A 26,058-nucleotide genomic window follows, 5' to 3' on the forward strand; every position below is an offset into this window, starting at 1 on the left:
TGAGTGAATAATTATTAATTGTTATGCGAATTATATCAATATGCGCAGCGTAATGATATACTGAATTAATTACAATCGCAGATTATCATTTGTTTACAATCATGCATACATTTACATATATTTACTATAATTTATGATTTTTTATGAAAAAACAAAGGTGGTAAATGGATTTCGTATGTAAGTCACGGCTTATTGTTATAAAAAAAAAAAGAAGAAATTTAAATGGGCCGAAATCAAGTAACTTTGAATGCACTATAGTGGAAAGGGGCTGCTTTATGCTGTAGCTTAAACACCAGTTCAGTTTTACATAATTTAAGGTAAATTCTATGCAAAAATTTCGAAATTTTAAACTACTGTGAAATTTTCTAATCGGTATATTAGATGTATATCGATCTACGGTAAGATGGGATTGCCTAATGATCACATTTTTTTTTTTTTTTTTTTTAGGGTGGATACGATAATGTCTCTCCATTTGAAAATCTGCATAAAAATGATTTTTGTTAGGTGCTATGATATACAGGAATATTTAAAAAGTGACACAATTATAATTTTCCTTTAAGGAATGCATACCGTTATCTTTCCTTTTCGATTCTTTTAATTTATAAAAGTATTTTGTATTCCCTAAACTAAATTGCACGTACTTGTCATGCAGATTGTCGAAAAGTAGTTTATATTCCTTGAGTAAAGAGCTTCAATTAATCTGGTTTTCTGGGCGGTTTGCCATCGGCCACATAAATCATATATCAAAGAGTTCGCCTACGGAGCCTGTGCGGAAATTTAATCGCGAAAATATGATGGAAACGCTTATATTCGTCTAAAATATGTTAACTCATGAAAGGTGCATTTTGTTAGGGTAAATAAATAAATACACGAAGACCATCAGATTGTTTTCATTTCCATTGTTTTCATTTCGAGTCGAAAGTATTTTTTTTGTACCCTACACGACTTGTAGTATAAAGCTATGGTAAGTTTGAGCGAACGTTTGTAACACAAAAATAGCTGCGATAGATTAACTGTTTATTATATGTTGCCTGACCGTCTTGTACTGTTCAATCCACAGGCCGCAATATTTGAGGTATTTGGAAGGAATTTGCTACATAGCCAAACAACGAACACTATTGAAAATGTTTCGGATTGGACCACTTTTTGAAGCATTTCCCATACGATATTCAATTTGGAAAAGTCTTTATATGAGTAACTGTAGAGTGATGTAGGGTATTTATTGGTGGATTGTGGCTCACTTCAGTGTTTTTTAAGCGGTTTTAACTAATTTAATGTTTTATGTACAATGACAAGGGCTCTCTCAAATTGCTTCTCTGCGAATGATAGTTTAACATAATTTCTACAAACGCTAGTCACGAATTTGTTTAGATTGGATGGGAATTCATTAACGGTTAGTGGTTTGAAAATTTGAAATGCCTTACCTAAACTTTTCGTATCATATTAGAATCCCTACGATCAACGTTCAAGGTAAAAAAAAAAAACTATTTATTTATAATTGGGCATAAAAACTCGAATTTTTTATGAACAATTAACCGCATGATATAAATTTTTTCTTGATTTCTTACTTACTTCTTATTTTTGTATTTTTTTTCTAGAGAACTTTTACACCTGTTGTCTCCCCTTTTAGCTTTTTATACAAATTGCCGCATAATTAATTATCAACTATGCACCGCGTAATTTTTAACGTAACGTTTATTTACCTCATTTGCTTGTAGCTGCGGCCATCTTTTTTTTATTATCACCAAAAAAATTGCAGGTTTTTCTCTGTTTGCAACTAAAAACTAAGAAAACATTAACTCTGCCTTCAAAAATGCATACATAATAATATGTATACACACATACACACACATAAATGCTGCAACGCAACGTAACCGCGAAATTCACGGTAACCCACCATTTTGGTAATGATTTAAGCTGATGACTCTTCATCATTATCACTCTGTTTATTGTTCGTGCCAGTGTTTGCGGACGTGGTTTTAACTACCTTCTCCGTTACCTTTGTAGAGCGAGGTATGCCGCTAGTTACTATATTTGATATACTTGTGGATGTTGTGGTTATAATAATATTCGACCCACTTTCATCTGTATAGCTGGTAGTTGATGTTGTTAGTGTTTCATCAGTTTCTTGATCAAATATCTGCTTATGTGAATTGCCTGCATTTAGCAAGCGATTGAATATCTCTTCACCTGTTTCTTCGGTTTGTTTCTTCTTCGACAACGTTGGGCTGGTTGTTTCCGCTAATTTTTTATTTAGTGCTTTTTGTGTTGTAGTGGCAGTGGGGGTGGTCTTAATTTCTTTATCATGGGCCGTAATGACATCATCATTATCACCATCATCTATTAGAAGACTTTCAACGGATTTTCGTAATTGCTTAGCAATTTCTTCATATTTCTTTTGTTCAGCCAAAAGATGTTCGAGTGTTATATTTTTATCGTTGTCGTTGTCGTTGTCATCGTACACCTTTCTATTTGTTAATTCTCTTGTTGTCGTTGTCGTTGTCGTCGTAGTTGTTGTTGTTTTTCCTCTTTCTATTACTGTTGCTGGTGTTGTTATTATAACTTCTTCTTCTGCTTCTTCTTCACAAGCAGCTTCTTTAATGCTTGTGTAAGTTTGTGATTTTTGCAATTTTAACGAAGTGTTTATGTTTAAATTTTCTATAACTTTGGCACCGTCAACGAACGATACATGAATTGTTTCCCCCTCATCATCGTCGTCATCATCTTCATCATCATCCTCGTCATCATCATCATCATCATCGTCATCATCATCGGTTGTTTCACTATCATCTGAATCTTCAGATTCTTCTTCATCTTCCTCTTCTACCGCTTTAACATCATCGCCAGCATCATCATCGTCACCCACATTATCATCGCTATCATTATTGTCACTTAATTTTGCAGCCAATTTTCTAATCGTGTTCTTATTGCTATCTCTCATTAATTCATTTAAAATCCTCTCCTGATTGCCGTTGTTGTCTTGAGATGATTGCTCCTGTTTAGCACTTAATCCTTTGAATTCTGTCCTGACCCCAAAGTCAATTTCATCTTTGCTTATATGTAATGCATTTGTCTCGTCCCCGCTACCCTTCTCGCAACTATCGTCGTCTTCGTTGTCCTCATCCTCATCTTGTTCAAGACTTTTTTGTAAATTATATTTGACACGTTCATTTTCTAATAGCTCCTCTAACACATTCTTCATCTTGGCATTAAGTGAAAGTTCGTCGCATTGCTTTGCCTGAACATTGCTACTTGGTAGCACAAAAGTTTCGCTACGCAAAATGTGTGGCGAGGCGGTAGTCATTACCTCCTCTTCATCCCTATCGAAAGAGGGATATTCACTGTGCTCAGAACGACTAACAATGATGCTCTGAACCTGACCGTCACCCGCGATTATGGGATTTACTACCTCAACGATGCGTTGAGTCGCATTGAAACTTGTCGTGACAGGTGTTGTAACAACCATTGAGCTCGTTCGCCCCGTTGTTGTGTTTGTTGTACTCACCGCGGTAGTAACTATTGGTATCAAAACTTCTTTGGCCAAAGTTTGGTGCATACTAATAAGCGCTGGCTTAATGCTTACGCAACTTGAGGAAGCCACACTATTCAAGGCAGAGCGGCCGACATCGTATAAATCGCTATTAGTGCTTTTACTGCTGACGACCTCAATCGATGGCAATTCATCGTCATCTGTACGTAAGAATAACTTTTCAGTGTTTGCTTGTACAGTTACAATCGAAGCTGCATCTATTTCTTCATCCCCTTCCTCTTCGTCGTCAATTTGCAACTTTAGCTTTCTCTCCGCGGCGATATCTACATAATATTTGGGTAAACCCTTATCATCATCATCATCATCATCATCATCATCTACCCGAATTGTTCGTCTATCGTTTGCTTCTTTGCCACTTGCGATATAACTGTCTCGCACGTCTGCTAACAAGGATGTTTGTGGTGTATCAGCTTTTTCGGGGTCTTGCAACTCTAATGAGATTATTTTCTCCCGACTTGTTTCCACCTGAATGAAGTTATAAGTAGATGTAAATTTCGTTTTTTGGCTGTTTTTTTTTTTTTTTTTTTTTTTTTTTTTTTTTTTTTTCCTACATTTATTATGAACTTATATTTATAGCAACGTGTATAGAAGATAGTTATGCGTGTTTGTGTCAGTGTGTATGCATTTGGGTACGCATTTGCAATATTTATATTACGTGCCGAAATGTGAGTTGAATATTATATTATTTAAATTAAGTATGCAGGCTACAAAAGGAAAAAATGCACAAAACAACAGAATGCGCAACACACCCAATACATTGAAAGCAAAAATACTAAAGAGCAAACAAACGTACACGATATCTAACCCTGGTTGATAGAATTAAGCATGTTATTATCCATTCTTTTCGTCTGTTTTTTTTCTTTTTACATATTATTGTAAATAACTTTCGCAAATGTTATCTCAAACTGAACAACTTAAAAAAGCAATATTCGAATTAAATCTAATCTTCGAGAATAATTTGTTGAACTTTAAAAAAAAAAAAAAAAGATTTGTTAATTTTAAGTTTTAAAGAAAGCACTTTAAAAACAAATAAAAATACATAATTTTTACAATTTAATTCTTGAGCGTGAACAATCCGATTTACAATGAAACTATTCGCTAACGAGTCATTAAAAGTTTCCCTCTCCCGCAAACTAAAAGCATAGTGTTCCTCTCAATACCAATTTGCGAACTCTCGATTCGTAACATTCAGAAAAAGCATAAAAGACTGCATGAAAAAGAATTTATATAATATATTTAATGTCAACGTTAATACGTCCGTCCATCCCTCTCTTCTTCCCGTTTATTTTTCCTGTCCTGAATACTGGAACTCTGATGGTCAATTTGGAGCAAAAATCTTGTTTAGATTTACATATCGTGTTTGGAAATGAGTGATATCGAACTGTCAACTTCAACTGCCATAAACCGAAACACATTTCACTCCTTCAAAACGCAGTATGTTACCATTTGTACACTTACGTACGTGCGATAGCCAGAAGGACTTGGAATAGACTTATTTTTTATTACATCAATCGACTCAAAATCATTTTCGGCATTAATGTAAAGTTGTCTGTCCATCTGTCTGCCTGCCTATAAGACGGAGATACGAAACTTTTTTAAGGGAATTTAATGCACTGACATGCTTTTGAGCCGCAAGTAAACTCTATTGAAAAAGAGCTAGATCGATCCATTTTTGCAACCTCTCCCGACATGAAGTTCTACTTCGGAAATGTTTACATATGAAAAATAAGTGAAATTTTTAATATATCTCGAATAATATCGATGAAAAACAACATTTTGATATTATAAATGAAGATGCAATATTTTCTAGCCCACCCTTTTTATGGAAACAAGATCTAATATCTAGTGCTTTACGATGAGATTTGGTACAGGGTAGTGCTTAGAGGTATAAACTATTCGGGGTAAGTTAGGTACATTTTTCAAATCACTCCCCAGAGAAGGGCTCCCAAGGAAAGTATGGTTTTGCATGAAAGGAAAGCATATATATTGATCTCGTTTGAGGAAGATAAACAAAGAAATCTTTCAAACAATATGTTGTATGGTGTTCAATGTTCAGCCTTAATTCTTAAGAAACGGACGGATTTTCCAGATTCTCAAAATTTATTCCAGGATGAATACAATTTTTTTAGTTTAGTTTAGTTTAATTTCATACGGAAGATAATCGTATCGTTAACGAAAAATTTACTGAAATAAAGTTAAAGGAGAATGATGGAGACGCGTAAAAACTACATTCTACGTGCACCATACCCGGATGTGCTTAGTAAAAAAGTGATTAGCCTATGTAAGTAGGAGCTACGTGAGATATGTGTGAACTTGTTTCCCGATTCAGGCCGCGGTTTTTATAGCACTAGTACTTTTGTCTTTAAACCCTATACCTGCTATGGTGTATGCATTATGAATCGGCCAAGCCATTTAAAATCATTCCAACTCGTTTAACTACGTTTTTCAATGATTCAATGTTTTTTTACTAAACTTTTACATCGATCGGCAATTCATACTCCTTCTGAATATATCAAACGAAAACGACAAATTGAGTAGATGTCCATTTTCCAGTAGTAGATATAAGAAAAATATATATAAAATAATTTTTTTTATTTTTTTATTTTTGTACTTAACTACTAAAACATGCATTAATTGAAACTTTTTCGATGCAATAAAATATACCCAATATATATATATATGTACTAACAAATTTTTAAATTACTTCATTCCAAAATAAAACCGTGACATAATAATATAAAATAATGTATAGCTTTTCTAGTTGAATTAAAAATAAATAGTGTTTTCTTGACGTTTTTAATTGCGGGCTGTGGTGTGAAATCAAAAACCGCAAAACTAATACAATGTAATAATTCAACTACAATTTATTTACAAGTTCTCTAAAACTTTTTAATAGCCTTAAAAGCTTAGGAGATCATAGCTTTACATAAAAAGAAAAACACAAATTAAATATTCTGATAATGTATACAACGACCTGTTATAACTTAATCGTCTTGCATGCGATAAATGTTTATAAGAAACCCCCAGCCAATTAAAGAAGAAATAAAAAATACAAAGCAAAAGTTATTTATTATTCGGAAAATTCACATATGTCACGTAAAATATATATATTTATATATCTGTATACGCAGCCAGAATACGTTTATTCATCTATCTATGATGTCCATAATGAAACTCAATTTTCCTTCTTTCGCACACGCGAGGGTTGAACAAACTCAACAAACAAGTTTTAAAAGAAATCTTCTCTTGATTTTCTTAGTTTAGTTATATAAGCAAAACGAAGTGAGTTTGCGTTGCCTTAGACGCCTATATCTCAGTCGATTATATACCCAAAAGCTTAACAAGATTGTAGCTGTTAGAATTTTAAATTTGTTTTTGTAGTGTTCAAATTCTGACCGATTCTTAAAAAATGTAGCAAAAAGTTTCATGAGAGTGAAATGTAAACAAAGGATTTTTACTTTTTTCCGACAGATGCACTTCAAAAAGCAAAGTTTAAGAAAGCTGAGATCATAGGGTAAAGACAAGTAAAATTATTGTAATGGTCCTCGACTCACCATTAAATGCCTTACATCGCCCTGCAGCTATTCATATAACAACTTTTACAAAGGAAAGCGATCGACAACGTAGTGTAATGCGAACTGGTTGCAATAGCCTTGATCTATAGCCCAAAACACGTTATCGTAACAAATTTCATCAAAATAGCTCTGTAAGGTAAACACAAGAAACTAAGAAGGACGGACAAGATTACAATGATTGAGAAAGTAAATACGAATCGATCAATATAATAAGTGGTGGATCTATCTCAAGTCGTTCTGGGAGCTGCATACATTCCCGCCACAAGTAGTGTAGAGTGTAATAAAGAATAAGAAAATACGTGAAACCGACGTTTAAACTTTACTTATTTTTGTCCCGAAACGCCTAAAATTATACCTTGAAAGCCTAAAGATTTACTTTTCATGAAAATGGAAATGGGAAGGGGAAAGCGTTCGAAGAATACATCTACGTGGTCGAGACTTAACACAGTAGATTTATGTAATTTCTATAAATCGATTTTCCTCACAAAATACTTAAAATTATAGTTCGTTCGCATATAAAGGCTTTTCTCTTCAAGGAATGGTTCCGTATGATCTAAGTCTGGCAAAATATTCTCATATAACAAAGCGGCCTTCATATAGGCGAGCGGTAGTAAGAACAGTTCGACCAAATTTATTTTCTAAAGCTTTCAAAGTTGAATGAAAATCTCGCAACGAGCCAATTTTCTTCATAAACAAAAATGCGATCTACAGGCTGAACACAGAAACACATAGACACACTACAAGCGGACATACGTACGGATACGATTGAAATCATTGATACAATAAGCAAAACTAATCTGAACCCATTGGTGCAATAAAACGTGACTCTTTCAAAAATTCATCCGCATATTGCGTGCATTCGCAAACAATACGTGTAGGCCATTAATATAATCGCATATGGACGAATTTTAAAGTTTCTATCTAGCATTGATAATGACGATTGTCTTGCTCGCTGGACTTTCCAATCATAGTGGCGAATATGAAATAACTCAATTTCGATTATCTGCTGGAGGCAAGTGTTAGTGTTTATTATACTTTTTAAGTTTCCATTTTCCTTTTCAAAATTGTTTTACTGTAACATGGCGACGGTCAGAAAGACGTGAGGAGAGAGATATTGAGGTGTTAGCCGCAGCAGATAGAGTCGTATTCTATGTGCCTTATCCGGTTGCCTAATTTCAAATTTGAACAGTAGACGATGTACATGTCCGCGGACAAGGGGTCAAGTCGCTTAAGATAATAATAATATGAACTGTGACGAGATAGATTTACGTGCAAACAAAATGACAAAACTCCTCTATTCCCACATAAAATCCATGAGGTCGTTCACCCTACTTTTGATTCTTCGAAACTATTTTTAGCAGTATTATAAACATCCATTCATAGCATACACGACTTGTGGTACAAGGGTACATTAAGTTTGTGCGGATGCATGCAACAGCATGCTGAAGGATTTGAGATGGCGTAACAATCTATTATGCCGATCGGTTGAGGAAGTGATTCAGGAAAATATTCTTAATCGATTGAAGCTCGTCCGTTCGTCTGCCCATTTTGTTTTCTTACGTTCAACCTACAGGCCGTAACTTTTAATCAAAGTTGTTGCAACGAGGCACCTTTTGAACCAAGCGCGAAAGCTGTAACAAATGATTCGGATTAATCCAAGCACTTTCCATATAAGGCTTCCTTTTGACAATTCATTATATGAACAACTAGTTTCATTGATATTATACGTCTGTAGGTGCGTTAAAGATTTCTGTAGGATCGGTTTCAACGCAATGCAATCAATCAGAAAATTCTTAAGAAATATTTAAAGAAAACTTTGATCATTTTTTTTGCTTTCATGCTCTTAAATTTTTATTGTTTCTTGAAAAGTCTCCTTGGAATTGTAAATTATTTTGCAAATTGATTCTAATAAACAAATGTTGTGCGTATACAATAGTAATCAAATAACCGAAATATCTAAACTAAATGGATTTCAGTATGCACATGACATTCAATTTATTTAAATCTTTTCATAGACCAAATAGTCCTATAATCTATGGTTTTTAAGAAAACCACAATGACTTCAAATAATTTAAATTAATAAAATTTAATATTAAATTATATCGAATCTCGGATACCCTATCCATTATGCATTAAATGTAATAAATCGCTCAACTCTTATCTGATACTTATAGGGCGTAATTATTAACAGACTCAGATGATTGTCAACAATGTTTTCATCGGAGACTTATTTAGTATTGTTAGCGCCAAAGGCAAAAGCGATCTGTTGAGGGTTTAATATTTATTCGAGTGCTTTGATCGCTTCTCTGCCTTTATTAGAATGCGAAGAAAAAGGAAAAACGATAACATGATTTAATGAGAAAATCAAACTATTTCACTCGTAGAGTTCCTATGTAGCATCATATGCAAACATATATGAATCTTTCCCAAATTATATAACGTTGGTGAAATAGCGTTAATTTTAAGAATTAACTGGAGTTTATATATATGATAAATTAAAATAAGCTAATATTCAAAACGAAGAAATCTCGTAATAAACGATTGAAATTTAGCCTTCAAACTAAACAGTCGATAAACAATATAAACTAAACCGCTTTTAAGGAAATTTCATTGAAGTAAAGGAAGTTAACCAAGATTTTGTGAAGCAATATCTATCTCTTACGGAATGGTCTTATATCAAACACTATATATGGATGTATGTGCTGTGTCTCTAAAATCGATATAAGTTTATAAGAATAATATAAGATATGGAAAGTTTGTTACCGCCTTTCTCTCTTGCAACGGCAATGGACGATCGAACTAGCATCAAACACACAGCACTAACAAAAGAAAAGAAAAAAAAAAAAAACGCAACAACAACCACACTCGAAAAATTACCGGCTTTGGTTGCTTATATACTCTGAAAGGGTATATCGTAAAAGTAAATACCAACTAATAAGCACATGAATACGTTCGTTGGTATGGTTTCCAAGTCTTATGCCAAAAAAAAAAAAAAAAATATATATATATATATATATAGATATTATATTCAAGTCCTAAGGCTGTAAATTTGTCGCTTTAACAACTGTAAAGTTCGTAGAAAAGAAAAGTAAACTTTGTTGTTGCCTACCATTTTGTACGTTTATCCTGCATTTGCTTACTACAGTCTTACATATATTTAGAGAGAGATAGAACCCAAAGCTCTGGAAGATCGGAAGCAAAACAAAAATTTCGAAACGAAGAAACGGAAAAAAAAAAAAACAAAAACAAAATGAAAGAAAAACTTGAGCGTATGAAAAACTTTTTGTAATCTTGTGGTGTGCAGGTTATTGTTATTGTTGTTGTTGTTGTTGTTGTTGCCGTCGTTGTTCTTTTACTCATATTTCCTAGTTCTTTTATAATATTTTGGCTTGGTTGCCTTCTATAGAAGCGCAGATAACAAATTGTTTGTAGAAATTTTTTTTCCCCCTTTCGTTGGTGATGGTTACGCTGAGATTTTCTGCTCCAATTTACTACTGTGTGCACACAATGTGCACAAAATGATTTTGAGGAGAATGGAAACTTAAAACTAAAAGAAACGAAACAAAAATCAAGTAAAGAAATTTTTTTTGGATGATGCACTTCGAACTCTGAAATTAGGAATCAATAATCTTAAGGTTGGTCACATACATGTATATAGATGCGTTCACTGCATAAATATTTATCGAAATCTAGGGGAAATGAAAGCTAACATTTGTTGATATTGAAAATTTCCTTAACATAAAATTTGTTTTTATTACCATAAACTTTTCTAATGAGGCGAACGCGTGCATCTTATAGAAAACTTTCTTGTCTTGAGGTTATAAATTTCTATAGCCTCGTTAGGATGCATTTAACTTTCTTTTCAGTTAATTATTACCGAAAATCTTTAATCACATTAATGCAACGAGGAAATTTTCATGTTACGCACAAAAGACTTGTTGAAATAATTCACACCTATTAGGAGCTATTCTAACTCAAAATTCATCGATTCAAATAATTTTCCTCAAGCTTTGTGATTTTAAGAGTTGCTACATTCTATAGCCAGGCAGCAAATGGATGGATGGACATAATGACAAGCTTAAAATATGTGTAAAATATAATTTAGCAGAATTGAAAGCTGAAAACTGAACAGTTGTATGTAATCACTTAAAGTGTAAAATGTATACTTGTTACGTCAACACTTTTTATAAGCTTTGGAGTAGAATTTTAAATGTCCACTGACGACCAAGATATATATTTTATTATTTATTTATCTACCTATTTAATATTGCTGGCTGCAAAATTGTTCTTATCTGCTGCCGTAACAATTAGAATTACAAACAAATGGAGAGAAATTAATTGATCATAAAAGAAAATGTATAAATTGACCGGGCTTCGAATCTAATGCCTTGCATGACAAAACAATACTCATATAATTTAATGTTTCTTAAATATCCGGCTATCGACCCAAGGTAGTTTTTTTCGTTTTTTTTTTACATTGCAGGAGCTATCAAGCAGATCTAAGGTTTACAATTTACAATACTGCACGTAAGACACGAAAAGGATTATGCAAAAGGTAATTAGGACCACAGTGCGCGAATCGCAAGGGAACGCACTGCCTAAGTGCCCTACAAGGAACATTAAAAGAAACGCGATCCAACAATTTCGGGGCAGAAATATCACCCTTCGGTAACTTGGCCATAAATAATATGTCCAACATCCAACGCCTTCTTCCGGAATGAACGCAAACAGTAAAAATATCTCTGCAGTATCCTTAACTTGGCACTCACACCATAACTAAATATTCTACGGACGCTCTTTCCATGCACACATGTAAAGAAAGTTCTTAGCTCGCCTTTTAGCGAACCATTTAGTTTCATTAAGAGAAGTTTCACCGCGAACGTTAGACCTGAATTTAGAATCTAAGTTATTAACGCTCGTTACACGCTCCAGAATATAGTTTTGCCTATGACAGCGGTATTTATATACAATTTCCTTAAATTCAACGGCAGGGCATTAGTTGCTAACCGGGCAAAGAAATTATTCAGGACGTTTTGGAGGTAAGGCATAGCAGGAAGCAAGTTGAAAGAATAGTACATTTTTATAACCAAGATACCAAATTATGGAAATTATCTCATAAAGTTCCAGTTCCGTAAGGTGTCCAGTGTAGAATATGTAAGCTGTGTCATATTCCATAGATAATGACTAGGTCCACACAACATATTGAAAAATAATTTCAATCAGACTTGATTTTTGAAAAAAACAAAATAGGTGTTTTTCTTAACTGGTAGTACTGTGACAGACCTCACATCATAAACGTTATTCTGGTGGTCATCTGGTAGTACAGTAACAGACATCACATCATAAACGTCATTAGTGTGTCAGCCGCGCTTGGCTTTGCACGACACAAAAAAAGGTTTTTTCCGATGTACGACCAGGAAACAACCGATCAACCAAGCGAATATGGTGCAAAAAGTGAGCCAAGACCGAATAAAGCGCATGAAAATCTTCCAAAATTTAAAATGATGTTAATAGTTTTCTTCGATTATCATGGTGTTGTGCACTGTGAAATTCCTTTCGCTGGGCGAAACTGTCAACAAGGACTATTGTTCGAGTATCACGCGTCATTTGTGTCAAGCTATTTGCAAAAAGAGCCCGGAGTAGATTAAAAAAAAAATTGAATTTGTCTTATTTTTTGGACGCAGTATTAAGTCTATAAGCGAATATTTCATAATAACTAAGAAAACTTGAAAAAGACATAAATCTTTATTATATCAAACGACTTGGAATTATTTTTTGAATCAATTCCAACTTATCTATCCGCCTGCGTACCGCCTTTTTGCGTATCTTTGTATTCAATACGCAAGCATTTCGAGATATTTTGATGAAATTTGGTCCATTGGCATATTTTGATATAGGAACCAACGCTGCTGAAAATTGATTAAACAATTGAACACTTTCCTTATATAAAAAGCGCTATTTTGGAAAAGTCGTTATATGAAAAAGTTTGACGATTTTTAATATTTCTTAACCTAGCGATGGTGAAAATAGTACTTTTGGAATTTCGATGGGTTTGATGGGCCTGAAACCCTTCCAATGATGTAATGGTTTACTGCGATAACTTTGGAGTATGTCTTTCGGATGCCTCCCCATGTAAAATTTCTAATGGAAAGTAAATCTTTATATGGAAACGAGATCCTGATATAACAGGACGAATATAGGTAAACAATTCTATTGAACGAAGTTATGTGTGTTATACAGCTGTCGACCTTGTCCAACTATAAAATTTTAGCTTATGAAAGATAACTTCCACGTTCTTCCTTTTTTTTGTTCAATTTAATTAATGACACAAACTTTTTTCCCGTTTCTCCATACAGGGTTTCACTACGCAAAAAAAACTTTGATTCCATTGCGTATGCTTTGAGTGAAACCGTGAATAGCTTTCTGAATTCCCTTGCTTTACCTAGTCAGCAAGTCTTGAACGTATTAATGGCGTAATAAAAATTATTGAAAATTGAAAAATAAAAAGGGAAACTAAAAAAGTTTAAGTGGAGTGAAACTTGCACAACAACAATCGATTTAACATTCACCAAATTCATATCATTCATCCTCTGAATCCTCTAAATGGGAGAAAAAAAAAAAAAAAATTATATTTCAAACAATCTAACCATGCAAGAGGATTATTAAAGAGAAGAACTTTCTTTTGCTCTTCTTTTTAGTAGCATCAACAGCAATACCGCAACAAATTATTTACAAATACTATCATTATTATATATACTTATATATGTACATGTGCATTTGTATCTACCTATCTATATATAAGAATAGCAGTCAATGCTCTGCAAGGCACGTGTATAAGCCGAAATGCAATTAGATTTGTTGGTGCGTATATGAATGATAAGCTTTTTCATGTAATGTGTGAAGTGTAACTATTCCTTAAAGTTCTTCTTCCTCTTCCATATAATACTCTATATAATTACTATAAATAAAAAAAAAAAAAAACAAACTCTAATCTAAAAATAATCAAAAAACAAAAAAAAAGATGAAAATTCCCAACACGCTACAAAAACATAACAACTGAACAGGTCGCCTAGTAACCATTCATAAGAAAGAAAAAATAAAAGGGAGAAAAAAGTGAAATACATAAAAATAAAAAAAAAAAGTGCTCTCAGACAACTAATCCAACTAATTGTACAGTAAATGTGTTCACAAAAATAAATCAAAGACTAAGAAAGAAAAAAAAAAAAAAAACATTGATTTATATCTTTTTGTTAACAATCTTAGCAGCAACATGTGTAAGTGAAAAAAATTAATTTTGTCTCTAACTGACCTCTGTTTCGATGATCTTCTCGATATACTCGACTGTACGTAATTGAGGTCGCCCCGTTATGGGACACGGAACCTCTTCCGTACGTCGTACGATCTTTTCGTCAAGTATTTTTTCACGTTCACGTATTATCACTGGACCGTCACTAGATTTTATGGCAATTTTTGGAAAAACAATTCTTTTCGCCTGCTTTAGAAAATAAAATAAATCATAATTAGAGATGAACACATTTTTCTTTCCAAAATTTCATTTTTAAAAACTTGCACGAATTCTAAAATTCAAGTTACTAAATAATTTCACCGACTAACATGCGTTTGCTAAAGGTGCAAAAAACCAAAAATGCAAAAAAAAAGGTTTGATAACCTAGTAGTAGTAGTAGTAGTAGCTATAGGGACTAGACAATCTATAAATCAAAGAAACTGACGGCATTTCTCTTAACTGGCCAGCATTGTGAGAGACTGGCGAAATCGTACATCCAATGCTGACTACTTGCGGCCTTGAACAAGTTAAAGTGAATTCGATCAGTGAAAAACATAAAGCTAAAGATTTCATTATCAGGGTCTTTGAATAAATTATTATTGTAGTGTATTATTATGTGAGCGGGCAATCCACATAGCGGTCTCAAATATCTATTGTATTCGTCTATGCCCCTAAAACCAAGTTATTATTAAGGTCCTCGAATAAATGATTATTGTATTATTATGTGGGCGGGGAATCGACACCGCGATCTCAAATATTTATTGTACTCCCCGATGCCCCTAATCCTTTTTTTATCATGGTCCTCAAATAAATGATCGCTGTTTAATATTACCATGCTGGTGACCAGTACTGCGACCTGAAAGGTCTATTGTAGCCGCCATGCCCCTAACTTCCCCACTTTAGGATTTTTAAGAATCCTTCTTTAATTCGGACCACCAATGTCGGATACATGAGATATGATGGGACTTTCCACCCGCTTCTCGGCAGCTTCTACATGAACCGGTATTCGAGAAACCCATGTTTTCCAGTTGATGACTCAACTGATTGTACACATTAGTTGGCTTTTAACGAAACTTTTCAATAAAACAAGTTTTAATTTGAAGACCTTGAGGATAATAAGATATTTCTCAACAAGATAAGCGATATCCCACGATTAGCACTATGTCATGTGTTTACCTCGCGGACAGGACGTTCACTTTTACAAACCGGCCTTAAAGCAAGTGAAAAAAAAGTAAGATTCGTAGAAGAAGTAATCAGAGGAACGAGGAGTAATGAACGCTCAGCTACACACTAACTGTCATTTGCAATAAGGAAATTTTTTTGGACTATTCAGGTATAGATTGAAATTTACAAATAATTTATACGTCAATCATTCATTCGTTAAAAGATTGTTAATAAATAAATTCTCTCTTGGAAACTGTGAACCCCCACCAGTAGGTCAATAAAGGCTGATTGCAATTATTTTTTATCATAAGCAAAGGGAAGTGTTTGAAACCTTTTCTAACCAAAAGCGATACGTATTGACAATCTTTAGTCATTTGAGGATTGAATTTTAAAAGAAAAAAAAAAACTGTTTTTTAGTGCAGGTCAATTTACACACACACACACACACACACAAGGATTCTTTTAAATTCTCTTTTGCCGAAATATTCCAGGAAAAACGAAACTACGGCACAGGAAGCATCAAATTTTAAATAATCACAAAAAAAGCGAAAAAAGATGAAAGTAATGTGACGACGACAAGAGTAAGCAAACTCTCGTAAGTTCGGTTATTTCTTTTGGTTAGTGCATGTTGTTATGTGGGATTTCTTGTTAAAAAATGTGGAAATATTTAGTAAAGAAAATCATTAAAGGTACTGGCATTTACTACAATAACAGTTAAAGTTTGATTTTTTTATCGAAAAGCAAATTACTTTTGTTTTTAAGAAAACCCAACAATGATTAGTAAAAACATGAAACACATTTCTATTTTTAAAGATTAAACAAAAAAAAAAGTTTGAAAAGAAAATAAATCATGTAAGTAATACCAACCTCCGGTTGAGGAGTATCAGTTAATAAATCATCCGCAATTTTGGTCATGTTTTGTATAACAGCTTGAGCTTCAACGGCGCCCTTTTCCAAAGAACGCAAACGAGCCGCTCGCCACGAGGCACGTTTCTCGGCACTAAATGTTTATAACGGTAAAAAACAAACGAAAAAAAATTAACACGATTTTATGAAATTAAGGAAATTGTTTTAAATGATTGTTTTTGTTTTTTTTTTTTCATTTTTTGTTGTTGCTTTACCTTAAACCCAAAGCTTAAATTAAAAGAAAATCAAGAAGAAAAAAAAGAAAACAAATAAAATAGAAGGGAAAACAGGGAAAAAAATAAGAATATTCGCCTTTAGGCGAATCTTGTACACCCATACTAATGGTCGAAAGCATACCTTTATAAAAATCTAAAATGTTTTCCAAGTTTCGTAATGGGATGCAAGGATAAGCCTTGCACGAAGGAGATGCGATGTGAAAAGCAAACGTTCATCAGTTAACCTTTCGGTAATTCCTGCACCCTTTAACTTCCAGCATTTCTTTAGACAATTCTATGCTTTCTATAAACAAGATTGTTTTTTTTGATGGCCTTTCTATTAATCGGATTGTTCACAATATTTCTCTATGCATATATATATAATATATATTTTCTATGAGATGTTATAGATTTCTTATAGGATGTTCTGAAAAATGCTGGACGTTCGTTAAACTTGTAAAGTATTATCATTGTCTTCAGATATGAAAATGACAGACACGGATCGTACAATAATTTTCTGGAGTATATTTTAAAAGAACACAATGATCCGTGTAAATCTGAGACCAATTGTGAAACCGAGCAAAAGCTCCATACGGTTCTTATATATAATATTGCGATTACGGAGGCTTTCATGAAGCTAGATAGGAGGTTCCAAACATTTTTCAATCTCTCGCCAATTATTTAGGCAATGTCCTTTATAAGTTTAAGACAGGTTAATGGCCTTGAAAAGGCGGGCGAGTTTCGTCACAGTCTCGGGTCAGTAGACCCGTGCCTAATCGGCAAGTATTAGCTATGCCTTTACCTTTGATTGCGATTAAGTCTGATCAAACCATCTCGAGCGAACTTGGAACCCGCAAACGGTTTGGTGCCCGCAGCTCTAATCTACACGATTACGACGGAGCTCTTCGGATTCTATGATTCGAATCGTCGTAAGCGTAAGTGATAGCTTTGCTGAAAATCTTCAGTGTAAATGAAAAAGATTCCGTAAACTTCCCTACATTACGCTTTTGCGATTCTCGAACGCAAGAATTTGATGATTACTTGCTTAACCCTTGCTTGACGTTAAGATTACTGATGACATTATGCTAGCAGTTGTTTTAGGTTTTTTTGTTTATTTTTATTATTATTACTAGTGTTATTGTTAATTTTACCCAGAGAAATAAATTCTAAAACTAAAGTCTTAAACCAAACGAATCTAAAAATATCGGCTTTAGTCAAAACGTTCTAACATTGATCTACTCCCAGTAATACAACATGCTGGTGGACGGGTAAGAGTCAAGTTTACTTGATGATCTTCTGATGCACGACAACGGGCCAGTTATGCATGAACAAGGGTGGCGGTGTCGGCATCTCTTCCCAGGGTTGCTTAGTCAAGGCCTTTGAGTTCACGCTGAAACAAGCTACGCATAGAATTTTCTAAGAACGCCATTTCAAAATTTACTTAACCAAGAAATTTTTAAAAAATCGAAAACGTTTTTCGATTCGTAATAGTAGCAATGAAATAAGTATACCGTTCCACCTTTAGTAATGGGTAGAGGATTACAAGTGAAACGCCTTACCTATTAGGCGAAAGTAGATTTACTTAAAAAAAAAAAGAGTTTTACTAACACCAAAACAAGTAAATCAGAAAGGAAAAAAAAAGAATGTGAAATAAAATGTGTTGCGTGGTGAAAGTGATAACAGAAATAACAATAAGAAAGAGAAGATGATTGCATAAGGATTTGCGTGCCAACGTTATATTTGATGTGGAAATACATAAACATGTACACACATATACAATCGTAAAAAGCTTTCTTTCTATAAAGAAAATAGCAGAAAAAGTTACTACAGAAAATTTTTAAGTATTTTAACAAGCAAAACTTGCAGAATGCTTGCTAATGCTTATGTGGGTGCCTAAAAGTAATAATATTACCTTTGGAGTTTTTTCATTTTTTTTTTCTTTTCTTTGTTGTTATTCTTAATTTAATGAATAATATTTAAAGTAGAGTAGACTTTTACTTATATAAACGCTTTCACTTTTTCAGCGAATATGGCGAAACAATTTGAAAATATAATTTATACATATGACCGTTATATGAAGGGTTTCGCAATTAAACAAATACAATCGATTTACATTTTAAAATAACTTCAGTTTAGCATTTCGCTATGACAAGCTCGCTACCGCGTTGGGATCTTAGGTTACCTAATTAAAGTGCAAAGGGAAATCGAATCGATCCGTTGAACTTGCGACACAACAAAGTGCAAAAGTTAAACATTTTATCTTTAGTGAGGAATAGATAGGTGATAAGAAGATATAAATAGAATAAATTTTATATTAGGAGGAAAAATTTCATGATCTGATGTTGGTTTCCATTAATTTGTTGATTTATTGCTGGAAGGGAACTTGTTTATACGATTAAATAATGCCGAGTAAGGTTTCTTTGTTTTCTAATTGAATATATCCGTTCTTTCTTCAAACAATCATACAAATAATATATTTATATCCGTTCTTTCTTCAAACAATCATACAAATAACATATTTAACTGAGCTTTAATTTCACTGTTTGCGAAAATGTCCGTTGCTTTGAACGGACACGGGGTCAGTAGATGTAGATGTGTAAATAATTGCGAAGCTATTCGAAGTATTTTGTGTTCCACAGCACGTATATATTTAAATGTACAGTTATACATACGTAGATTTCAGTCTTCCATTTTACCTCAATTTTTCTTGTTGTCTTAACAACAAAGAAATTTACTTCTTTGCAATAAGAGAAATTCCTGAGGTTTAAGCGAAAAGTTATTATACCATGTTTTCTTCTTTTTTTTTCTGTTTTTTTCTTTTCATTTTTTTTTTTTTTTTTTTTTTTTTGTTTGTTTATTTTCTGTAAGGGGAAGACAATATAAGTTACATAGCACTCACTTACTTTATCATAGCTTTGCTTTTGATAGCATCTGACTCAGTGATGATGGGAGAGGAAGTAAACTCTTCGGAGAAAGCAACTTGCACGGCGCGTTTCTCACCATTTGCGGTACGCACCGGTATACGACTAGTTGATGCGGTCGTTGGCGTTGATGCCATTAGTGAAGGAACAACATCAATATTACTATCTGATTGTTGCTGCTGTTGCTGTTGCATTTGTAAGAGGACTGGTGGTGGTATTATAACTTTAACTTTCGGTTTTGGTAATAGTGAAGGTTTCTTAACAATAGTCGTCGCCTCTGAGCTGACTTGTGTTGCTTGCGTTGACGATTCTTTAGCTTTTGATGATAATAATACCAAAGGCGGTGACTGCGGCAAGGATGACGTTAACCATGACAACGATGCAATTTCATGTTTAATTTCTTCACTTTCTTTAAGGTCTTTTGTTGTTTGCATTTCCTTAAATTCTGCTGCTTTCATACTTTTTAAACTTTTTGTCTTTTCACTATCCTCAATAGCACCAACAACATTCGATGTAATATTTTTGGCCAAACTTACGGTTCTACTTTTTTTTTTTTTTTTTTTTTTTTTTTTTTTTTTTTTTTTTTTTTTTTGTTGATATGATCGAATAATATGGTTTAACAGTTCAAAGTGTTTGTTTGTGTAAAATGTTTTTTTTTAAATCATATAAAAGTGTATGCGCGTGTATATGTGTGAATGTGTAGAGGTGTAAAAATAAAAAAAAAAAAAATAAAAAAAAATAAATAATTAGAAAAATTTTAACGACTTAAAATCTTAGATTTGCGCTTTCCGTTCCTTTTTTTTTTAGTTCTACTATACATACTTTGATCGATGATGACAATGATTTTTGCGTTGGTTAGTTACTGAGAGTTTATAAGTGAAAGTGTAATCACACACATTCCCATGTGCCGTTCAGTTAATAACATTCAATGGATATGTTTTATATATAATTTTTTACTTTTCATTAATTAAAAACTTGTAAATATATAAGTATGCAGGACGTCCCAAAACATATATAAAGAATGTAGCTTTTGTGAGATGATTTTAAATTTTTTTCTGGCAAAAAGGTGTTTACCCATGCATCGAAGGTAGGACGGGGGCATAATACTGCCCTGCCAATGAAATTATTCTCTATAATATTCTTTCTTTGCCAAGGCGAGTAAATCAAAAAACTTCCTTTCAACCATCCTAGACACTCCTAACATCAAAAATATCTGGCACGTATATTGAATTAGCTGAGTCCATGCGATGTCTTGGAATAACACTTGAGAACAAATTGCATTCTTTTTAGCCTGCGTATGAATCGTATTAACGCAAAAGTTTGTTTGACTTTCTGAAAACTCTACAATCTAAATGTTTACTTAGCATTCAGCATCATTATTTAAACTCGCTTTCACACTCTTTTAATGTCACATATAAATAATTATATTGAAGCGTTTACCGGATGTCTTCTATATAATCTTGCTAAACTAAAATCAGCTATTCATAATATTGCTAGAGTCCGTCTCAGAGTTCGACCTTTCCTATATATTTCTAGTTTAAAGATAACCTGCGCAGATTATCCCTCAAAGTCATAACATTTCAATCCCGCTCACTTCCCCTACAGATGATGTCAATTTGGCATTTCTAACAGGAGTCCCCAAATACTCATTTTCCCTCAAAGAGATCGCAATCGCTGATAAGTCGTTATCGGAACAATCTCTTAAGCAAACATCTATGGGCACATATTGGCAATGGTGTTTCATTCATAAAAGATTTGTATTTTACGGACATTGCTTGACAGATTTAGGAGTTTTATCGTGGAAGTACTCGCACACTGTAAAATATTTGTACTGTGTAACTATGAAAGGACTTGACTTTAATAAGCATTGTAGTTAGGAAATAAATAAATAACCGAATACCTTATTAAGTCATTCGGTATTAGTCTTTTCCAGGATATGTAATTATGCCGTCATTTGTTTTATAATAAAACAAAAATCTCGGTCGCCCGATGAAGACAAATTATTTACCAAAAAAAAAACAATTTGAAAATCCAAAGCATTTTGGAACATCCCTTTTAATGCATATATAAAATAGTTTTTGTATTTTACTTTTCTTATTCTGACACAAACTTACGCATTTACATGTTTCTTCAGCATGAGCATGTATGTATATATATATATATGTAATTTTTCAATTTTTTTAAAATGAAAGCAATAAATGTTTTAAGATGACTGCCACTGACCTGACCATTCTATTTAGGATGTTGTGTTTTTGAGACGCCTAATATGTTATATGCCCCCGAAAGAAAATTATAGATACCTCGTTAAAAAATTAAATATATATTTAGGAAAAATTTTATTTGGTTTCGGCCGAATATTTCAACAATCACCATGGGCAAGACAAAGAATTGAAACTATACGGTACGCTTTGACAAGATTTCCTAAGTAGCTGCACAAACTAGAAGCAATTGTCACGTATTCGGAATTATTTATAAGCGAATCGTATGCAGTTGCGGCGAGCCCTCCTGCACGCCGGTTCAGTTCGTTTTTCTAGACAAGTTTTACGCGACATAGTCTACATTTAATCATCACACAGTGTCTTTGAGACAGTTTTGAACTTTGAACTTAAATTCTTTGATTAAATCATATCAAGACATTTTTTTTTTTATTAAAGAGAAGTATTTCTAAATATCGAATTAATTCTTCTAGTTTTTATAATCGATGTAATGACGTGCCTCATAGGCTCACAGTTCGAAAGAAACCCCGTGTCGTGGAGAAAAAAAGTCCAATTGAGAGCAAAATTTTGCGACAGAAATGCCCTGAGGATTTCCGAAAAGTAACTACATTATCACTGGGAACTAAACTACAACGTTTGCGCGAAGCTTGTAAACAAGCCAACTTTTTCTTATCTTCTGAAGTCTGCCCCTTGACCCAGATATATTTTTTGTTGCTATATAGTTTGTATGGATAAATACGAGAATCTAAATAATAAATATTTTACAGGATTCTCTTAAGTGACTGACAGTCACATCATGGTATGGTTTGTTATAAAAAGCTCTTTTCAAAATAGCACCTTCTAGTTGATGCATCAAATTAATTTTGCTTGCTTGCATTAAAGCACCGCGTTGTAGTTATACACAGGCTGGCAGAGAGTTTATTGCATCGATCAAAGCCATTTACATGCGTTCCATTTAGGCTTAGCGTTTTTCTTTGGGTAGACATCACACGATGCGAAATCAAACAAATGTGGTGAGTGATTGATATTTAAAATACGGTTTTCCGGAAAAAAAAATGAGTTAAATTTTCTGGTAAACTAGCGGTCGTCAGTCAAGGTTTATTCAACGATGCCTGGACAAGTCCGTCGATCAGGTAAATTCTCGTTCAGATTGCGATAAATTACGGTTAGAAGGACATTAATGTTGATTTCTATGAAGAAATTTCATTTCTCAGATGCTTGTCCTCCCTATTGGTCATCATTTAAAGTCATTTAATAAAAGTTTTCCTTACTTGTGGACGCCACTTAGAAAACATGCCCGATATAAGTCATGGAAAAGAACTTTCTCCAACTTAAACAACCACAAATCGGTGGCGCTGTGCGTTATTTTGAAAGAGATTTTAGAAACCTTTTTTGTATATATAAAACATATACAAAAACATTTAATCAAATCTGCTTGCTTGTCTATCTCTTGATACAATCTCGATTACACCTTTTAACGTTTGCCTCCAAAACGTACTGGTGTATATAAATTACATCATGTCATTCTTTGCTAAATCTATTGCATCCCCTTTAGAGAGATATATAAAAAAAAATAAATAAAAAAAAACTCAAAAAAATCTCAAAATTCAAAAACAAGTCACTTAAGCGAAACGCAAATTTGGTTAAAACTAAAAATGCGGAAGTTAAACAAAGAATTAAAGTACGCAGAACCAAAAAAAAACAGAAGGGGATAGAGTAGAAAACGACAACAAAACTGCTAAATTGCGGAGTTTGTTAAAACATCACTTCGTGGAACAATAATAAAATTGAATTTTCAAAGGAATAACTTGAAGCTTGCAAAAAAAAAAAAAAAAAAAAACAAGTCACTTTTTATGGAGAATTAAATAATCTTTTTTTCTTCCTTTTTTTTAACGTCCAAACAAGCAAAGTAACGAGAAACGGAAATAGAATAACATGAAATGCAAGATTTAATACTAGCTTGGCTTCCTTAATAGTAGCATTTCTCCATCGTTGCACTGAATGTGCAATGGATTTTCCGTATATCAAATTGTTACTTGTTTTTGTTTTTTTTTTTTATGACCATCGCCGTAGGAAATGCCGGACAAAGTATATACATACAGTCTGAAAAGATTTAATTGTCTTTATCTGCTATTGAAAGTCCGCGGGAAAGTTTAATAAGAAAGCGGAGTCGAGTAAAAATTCTGTTCCATTACTTTTGTGTTAATGTATTTAACTTATTTGTCCTCCAATGTTCTACGGAGGCATTTTTATCAAGTTTAGCTCTACAGTTTCGCCTTTCAGTGACTTTGTCTAAGTAGTAATAAAAATATTTTGAATTCATATAACTTTGGCAATTACTTGTCTTATAAAATTCCCACATTTTTTCTTCACTTGAAGAGAACAAAGGTATCTTTCGATACTGGTTGCCGTAAAAATTGATTCTTTCCATTTGAACATGCAATGTGCATTTCCTGAAATATGTCTTTTTACTTTCAACTTGGTAAAGGCTGAGCACGTCTATTAATGACATAAACAGTTCGTCAAACTAACCTTTTCAGTCTTAATACTATTTCAAAGTTTGTGGGAAAACCCATTCTTCCGGAGAATAATGGGATTACATTTCCACTTTATCTAACATCTCACAGGGTTCAATTCTGTATTAACCCATTACGTAGCGCTAACGTTTGCAAGAAAAGGTCTTCTGGTAGTGGGAGAAATTCGAAATAATCAGAAACTGGAATCGGAAATCTTGTACACGGGCCTTACGTGAAGTTCACCGAAATGCACAAATATGCGCACAGGGTAGGTAATGCGTAACCTTTTCACGCGGCTATCGTGTATAGACGGCAGTCACTTAGTGCATCAAAACCGCTAATAACGTATATATAAGCAGCAGTCAGTTATGTTTTGTACATTCCAAGCACCCATAGTTAGCAGGGTATTATTCGGATGCGTCGTCGGGCAAGGCCGCAAAATGTGATGCTAATATGTCGTCTCGGAAGCGTTAACTATAAAATTGATTAAAATATGAAGGTTAGTAGTTAGTTCCAAGGCCTTAAACTTCAATACAATTTTCGCTACGGACGATTTTATTAATATAAAACTATGTATATTATATGAAACTTTTGAGAAAATTCATCGTTTCACGCCTTTTGTGCTCTGTGTAATAAAGCTGAAGAAAGAAAGCTAATCCTAAGTCCTAAAAAAAATTGACTTTTAAATCTCCATCGCAGTGAATGATGGTATTGTCAACGATTGCATTACTAATCGGGAACGCATACGCATATATAATGGAGAACTCATATGAATGCAGATGAAGAAACACATCGATTGGAAACGGGGAACAAAGAGGATCACTCACTACACAAATATTCTATGAAAGTATAAATCAAAGGAACAAAATTGAGCGAGTAATTGCTGATGCAAATACTTTGGTATGAAAAGAGTTTTGTATCTTAACTTAAACAGTAAACAGTTAAAAATAAAGTTGATATTAATTGAAGCGTAAAATATAGCTGAAAAAAAAAACTATTCTGAACAATGGCAACTTTCTTTTTTAACGGTTCTTTATCTTTTAGAGCATTTTGAAAGAAGGTATTCATAAAATGAAACTTTTCAGGTTTATACTTCGAATTATGTAAAATTTGTATAAAATGGAGACTAAAACCGCATAAATTTCCCAAAATAAACATAATCGACAAAGGAATTGTCTATGAACGATAATCAATTATTCATGAAGATTTAATTTACATGAATTGAATTTAAAAAAATTGAGTTCAAATAACAAACTTTGTCACAAGGAAATGCTGCACACTTATCTCCTACAAAAAAAAAAAAAAAAAATGCTCTCAGATTTTTTAAAGTAAAGAAAAAGTCTTTTTTTCTTTTTTTTTACTCTGAGGCGATGTTGTGCACTTTTTGTGGAATTTTTCCAGCCTTCTAGAAATTTCATTATTCACCTTATGTAACACAAAAAAGCATATGTTTATATAGGGTGTCGCAAAATTTGCGCAAGACTTGAATTTGCCGCCATTTGTGCGGTAAACCGTTTGACCAGCGCAAGTTTAGGGTTAATAAAAATGAAGCATTGCAGGGGAGGGCAAGGCGTTTTCATTGTTATATGAGCGGAATATCGATTTAACTTCGTCAAATGCAAAGAGACTAATCGACACCAATGGATTTCTTTTTACAAGGTTATTTGGGGTCAAAGGTCTACGCTAACAAGTCCACAACCGCCCGTGCAT

The 26,058-nt window shown here is 33.3% G+C and overlaps 1 protein-coding gene across 17 annotated transcripts in view; it reads right to left on the reverse strand.

Moving 5' to 3' along the window:
* The window catches only part of LOC119641713 (protein lap4), a 309,554-nt gene that overhangs the window by 127,632 nt on the left and 155,864 nt on the right, over positions 1-26,058 (reverse strand). For 10 of the 17 annotated variants that reach the window (XM_038040514.1, XM_038040517.1, XM_038040512.1 and 7 more), the window contains 4 exons: positions 19,599-20,159; positions 16,442-16,574; positions 14,435-14,620; positions 7-4,015 (listed from right to left, as the gene is read on the reverse strand). In XM_038040514.1, the coding sequence (XP_037896442.1) occupies positions 1,913-4,015; positions 14,435-14,620; positions 16,442-16,574; positions 19,599-20,159 (2,983 nt within the window). In that variant the 3' untranslated portion in view covers positions 7-1,912. Of the gene's footprint in view, positions 1-6; positions 4,016-14,434; positions 14,621-16,441; positions 16,575-19,598; positions 20,160-26,058 lie in introns of those variants that run through there. The other 7 variants (XR_005247877.1, XM_038040526.1, XM_038040511.1 and 4 more) reach the window with 6 other exon arrangements.

The sequence above is a fragment of the Glossina fuscipes genome, unplaced genomic scaffold (assembly GCF_014805625.2).
Source record: "Glossina fuscipes isolate IAEA_lab_2018 unplaced genomic scaffold, Yale_Gfus_2 174, whole genome shotgun sequence".
Lineage (NCBI taxonomy): Eukaryota > Metazoa > Arthropoda > Insecta > Diptera > Glossinidae > Glossina > Glossina fuscipes.